This window comes from Octopus bimaculoides, chromosome 5 (genome assembly GCF_001194135.2).
Source record: "Octopus bimaculoides isolate UCB-OBI-ISO-001 chromosome 5, ASM119413v2, whole genome shotgun sequence".
Taxonomy (NCBI): Eukaryota; Metazoa; Mollusca; class Cephalopoda; order Octopoda; family Octopodidae; genus Octopus; species Octopus bimaculoides.
The window spans coordinates 4,660,979-4,666,690 of NC_068985.1; the positions used below are offsets into that span (position 1 = coordinate 4,660,979).

Here is a 5,712-nt window from a genome sequence, read left to right on the forward strand (position 1 = left end):
AAAAAAAAAAAAAAAAAAAATTAACCAGCCTGGGTGGGTGGTGCTAGCAAGTATGTGCAAAACGAATATGAAAACAAAAATGTGTGCTGATGACCCTCGGGGGTGGGGAGGCGACTTTTGGAAAATTCACAAGATCCGATTTTTCTGTCGTAACTTCTGGTAAAATGGATATATATTGATTTTTTTTTTAATGGAATCCCACGTTTTTGGTTATGGAGGATTGAATTCTGAAAAAAAAATTTTCAAAATTTCAATCCCTCCCACCATTACTTTTCACTTTTACCGGAAATTTTTTTTTTTAATTTGAAATTAAAATTTGAATTTGTGTTTATTTTTTCCATATTCTTAATCTCCATGTTTCCATGCAGACTGATGGAAAAAAAAAATTCTAAAAAACCACTTTAATTTCACATGAATTACTTTGTTGTATTATTGTGGGAAATTAGCTCTGATCTTGAGCAGTTAAGATAAAGCCTTCACTCTCTGCCTTTAGCCCTGAGCTCCATGGCCACTGATGGGTGTGCTTCTCATCTACATCAGCTTGTTTGTTATGGGCCACATATTTGCCATGCAGAAGTTTTTGTTCCCACCTATCAGCCAATTGTTCAAGAGCATTTTACTTTGCTATTGATTTCACCTTCTTTACAACTGCAGTTGCTGCACTTCCATCATGCTGTTCAACCTGGGTATTATGCATCAACTCCCCTGAAAATATATTGCTCTCCTTCATAACTTCTTACATCTTTCATGGTTTTCAATGAGCTTTAGCATCCAGTTGTCAGATGTTTCAAGATATTTTGCCAGTCCAATTGTACTAGTTTTGTAAGAGATTTTAAATTGGATCAAGCCTCAACCTCCTTGAGTTCTGAGTAAGTAAAGATGATCTGCATCTGTCTAGGTGGTGCATCTTATGAACTTTCCTGTCAATCTTCCTTATTCCGCTTATGTTCCAGTTCAGCACATTGAAACTGTAAATAACAACTGAAACTGCTAAGGAATTTATAGCCAACACCTTGTTACGTGCATTTAACTCGGATTTTAGAAGTGCTCAAACTCTCATGTAACATTCCTTCCTGATTTTTTCTTTCATACTTGTATGCTGAATGCCAAAGCCTTCATCTATTCCAAGGTATTTGTAAGTTTGTTCCTGCCCGAGTTCTTTTATGACTGTGTCAACATCCAACACCACTGAATGTGAGGTCTTCAATTTCCCTTTCTGGAAAGTGGCCTTAGCACAGTTATCAAGATCAAATTCCATCCCAATGTCATCACTGAATGCTTTCACAGTACGTAGCAGTCCTTCAAGCTCATTATCATCTTTGCCATAGAGTTTTCAGTCATCCATATACTATGGATGACTGACTTTCTTGTCGCCAATTTATATCAATACCCTGTTCTGTTACGTTCACTTGCAAGGGGTATTAGAGCTATGCAAAAAATTGAAGGTGAAAGTGAATCACCTTGGAAAATGCTGCAGTTAATATTAATATTTTTTGTGGTCAGTACTCCATTAGAGTGGTATAATTGGAAATTCATATTCCAAACTGATATGTTGTGCTTCAGGAAGTTTGAAATCACATTATTATTATTATTATTATTATTATTATCATTATTATCATTATTATTGCCTTTGCACAGCTTCTAATGCTGGAGATGTACTACAATGTCAGCTGTTCCCTACCAGTGAACTAAGGTAACACCTCTTATTTTTCAATCACCTTCCGGAGTATTTGAGCGGTTCCAAGCAGTAATGTTTTCTGCAAGTGTTCCACCCTTATCGCAGCCCCTATTTATAAGTTCATGTGGAGATGAAGTTACAAGGGAGCCCCTTTTTTGATCACTCAACCAGCAAAAAATAGTAACTAAATCTCCCTCATTTTAAATAAAGCAAGACACAGACATCCTAACAAAAGAATTGGAATTTGTCTTCTATCTTTTACTTGTTTCAGTCATTAGACTGTGGCCATGCTGGGGCACCACCTTGAAGAGTCTTTTAGTCAAATGAAATGACTCCAGGACTTATTCTATTGGTCACTTTTGCCAAACTGCTAAGTTACAGGGATGTAAACACACCAACACCAGTTATCAAGTAGTGGTGGGGTACAAACACAGACAGACACACACATATATATGACAAGCTTCTTTCAGTTTCCATCTACCAAATCCACTCACAAGGCTTTGGTCAGCCTGAGTCTATAGTGGAAGCTACTTGCCCAAGGTGCCACATAGTGGGACTGAATGGGGAACCTGCATTTAGCCACAGTTAGAATGCTTTTGATATGTCTGTCACTCTTAGAGATATTAATTAGAAACAAAAAAAAAAAAAAAAAAAAAAAAAAAAAAGAAAAGAAAAGAAAAGAACTTACTCATGTCTTCCTTCAATTAATTCAGTTGTTACATTATTTTTGCCCTTCAGAAGAGTCACGTCATTCTTTTTGGTATCATTACGTGGAATATCAGCAACGATATTCTCAATTTCCTGGAAAAAAATCAAAGGATGAAAGATTTCCAAATTGAAAATAATTACGAACGTGGTAACAACAACAGCACCATCATTGTCACCATCTTCATCATGACAAAAGACAAAGGCATGGAAGGGGAAGAATATAATAATAATTTCCATCTTAGGCCCAAGGCTTAGAAGCTTCCTAGAGAAAGATATAATAAATAGTAATTTGTAGAAATCTCTTCACTACCATTAAGTATGAAAAACAAAGTCAAAATTAAGCCAGTGATTGGTTGGTAATGCTGATGATGATGAAGCTGATAATGTTGATATTGGTGATGATGGCAGAGATTGGTTGATAATGCTGATGATGTTGGATAATGAAGATGATGGCAGTAATTGGTTAATAATGCTGCTGCTGATGAAACTGATAATGTTGATAATGCAGACGATGGCAGGAATTGGCTGATAATGCTGATGGTGAAGACCAGAACAGGCAAACCTCACCTTTATTGGCAATTGGTTCCAAAACATGTGACTTAACTTGAAAAATGATATAACATGGAAAATCATTTAAAAAATTCAATAGTTTAAATCCATTTTAATAAATGGTGCGTCCATATTTTTATATCACCATCACCATCATTTAACATCCCTTTTCCATGCTGGCAAGGCAGAAGAGCTGTACCAGGCACCAATTATCTGTTTAAGCATGTTTATACAGCTGGATGCTGTTCCTAATGCTAACCACTCTACAGAGTGTACTGGGGGCTTCTTACATGATGCCAACACATATGCCTTTTGCATGTATTTTATATGATTTTCCACCTCAGTATTGGGTTTTAGGTGTTTTTTTAAAAATTTGTTTTTAAATGTTTGCTGAGACTGATGTAATGTCAAATAAATTGAATAAAGCATTCAATCTACTAAAATTAATAACCAAGCTTCCATCAACTCATGTCCTTGTCGTAAAACCAATGGAAGGACATTGGATGGTTATCCTAGATGCACTATGTTTTAAAGGAACAACTTTGGTCGTTATCTAATCCAGTAGTTCTCAACCATTTTTTGCCTATGGTCCCTTTTGATTGCTATTTTACTAGGATGAACCTTCATAATCATTCCATGTTTCAAATATTTTCATAATTAAATATTATTGGGAACCATATTTTTTTTACTTGTTTCAGTCATTTGATTGTGGCCATACTGGAACACCACCTTAAAAGGAGTTAGTTGAAGAACTCGACCCTAGGACTTATTCTTTGTAAGCCTAGTACTTATTGTATTGGTCTCTTTTGTCAAACTGTTAAGTTACAGGGGATACAGACACAGCAGCATCAGTTGTCAAGTGATGGCAGGGGGACAAACACAAATACATACAAATCATCATCATCATTTAATGTCCACTTTCCATGCTGACTGATGACTAGAAAGCTAGGAGGCTGCACCAGGTTCCAATTTGATCCAGCAAGGTTTCTACAGCTGGATGCCCTTCCTAATGCCAATCACTCCAAGAGTGTAGTGGGTGCTTTTTATGTGCCACCGGCACTGGCATTGACCACACTTATATGGTGCTTTTAACATGTACAATGGGCTTTTTCCAGTTTCTGTCTACCAAATCCACTCACAAGGCTTTGGTTGGCCTGAGGCTATGGTAGAAAAAATTGTTAAAATATTTTGTGTATTGTAGAAATATAATCAGTTTACTGCAGATAAATTTTAACAAAATCTTGTATGGAAGCCCAGTTGAGAACCATTAGTCTAGTGAATCAAAACTGATATGGGAGTTAAACAACAGCAGCAGCCACTGCCACCACCACTGCTGCTGCTACTTTAGTGTAATGCTAATGTTTCTTTCTTGAACCATGCCAGGCTCCTAAGGGCTGGTTTCCCGGTTTCATGGCGTCAATATTCACCAACTGGATGGGACGCCGGTCCATTGCAACGTTACTCATTTTTGCCAGCTGAGTGCACTGGAGCAACGTGAAATGAAGTGTTTTGCTCAAGAACACAACGCCTCACCCAGTCCAGGAATCGAAATCACAATCTTACGATCATTAGTACAACACTCTAACCACTAAGGCACATGCCTCCACTATTTTAGTGTAAAAGGTAGTCTAAATAATAAAGAAAGCCAACTGTGAAGTAGGCATTGTTTTACAAACCTTGATTAATAAATCTACTTGCAGGAAATACTTATCCAGTTTAAACCTGTAAAACAAAATTGAACAGTTACTGATTTCTATTAATGACATGTGACTTCAGATTTAGGGAGAAAAATAGAGTTGATTAATTTGATGTCAGTATATCACTGGCATTTATTTTATTACCCTCCCTCAAATGATAAAAGGTGAGGCTAGCAGCAATAAGATTTGAACTAACAGCATAAAATTGTGAATTGGCAGAAACAAAATATCACAAAACATTTTGCAAGGTGCTAGTTTTACAGCCAAATTAGTGAATATCATTAATCTATACATAATGTGTGTATGTGCATGTGTGGTGTTTGTAGAATGCATATATATATATATATATATATATATATATATAATAATAATTAATATTTTGAACTAACAGGTATAAATTGATTAATGTGTTTAAATGTTGAGTAGAGTACTGGCACAGTTTAGGCTACATGTCATCTGCAGTTGTGCTATACTCCAATTGGATCTATTTCAGGAACTCTGCAGTGTTAGTTAGGGTAATTGTATTGATTAAGTAACAAGAAGGTGGATTTACTACAAAACTTTATTCAGTATAATGTTTGTTTCCACCTGTCCTACTATTGTCCTTTACATAGGACACCAGCAGGACAGGTCGAAACGAATGTTGCACAGAATGGAGTTTAATACCAAATCCATCTTCTCATTACTTAATTAATATATATATATATATATATATCAAAATTCAATACAGGAAGAGAGATTCAGGTATCAAGTTATTACTGGTCAAAACCAACACATATTCAAGCTGCGAGCATAACAATATATATACATACTTATTTATTATACCACATACATATGCATATATATATATATATACACATGCATATATATACATATGCACATATATATATACACACATACATATATATGCATATGCACATATATATACACACATACATATATATGTATATGCATATATATATACGCACATACATATATATGTATATGCACATACATATATATGTATATGCACATATATATATGCACATGCACATATATATATGCACATACATATATATATATATATATATATATATATAT

At 35.2% G+C, this 5,712-nt stretch overlaps 1 protein-coding gene across 1 annotated transcript in view; it reads right to left on the bottom strand.

The window, feature by feature from the left end:
* The window catches only part of LOC128247888 (uncharacterized), a 35,995-nt gene that overhangs the window by 8,404 nt on the left and 21,879 nt on the right, over positions 1-5,712 (bottom strand). The window contains exons 7-8 of the mRNA XM_052968120.1: positions 4,612-4,657; positions 2,367-2,479 (exon numbers count right to left, since the gene is read on the bottom strand). Coding sequence (XP_052824080.1) covers positions 2,367-2,479; positions 4,612-4,657 — 159 coding nt within the window. The remainder of the gene's footprint in view (positions 1-2,366; positions 2,480-4,611; positions 4,658-5,712) is intronic.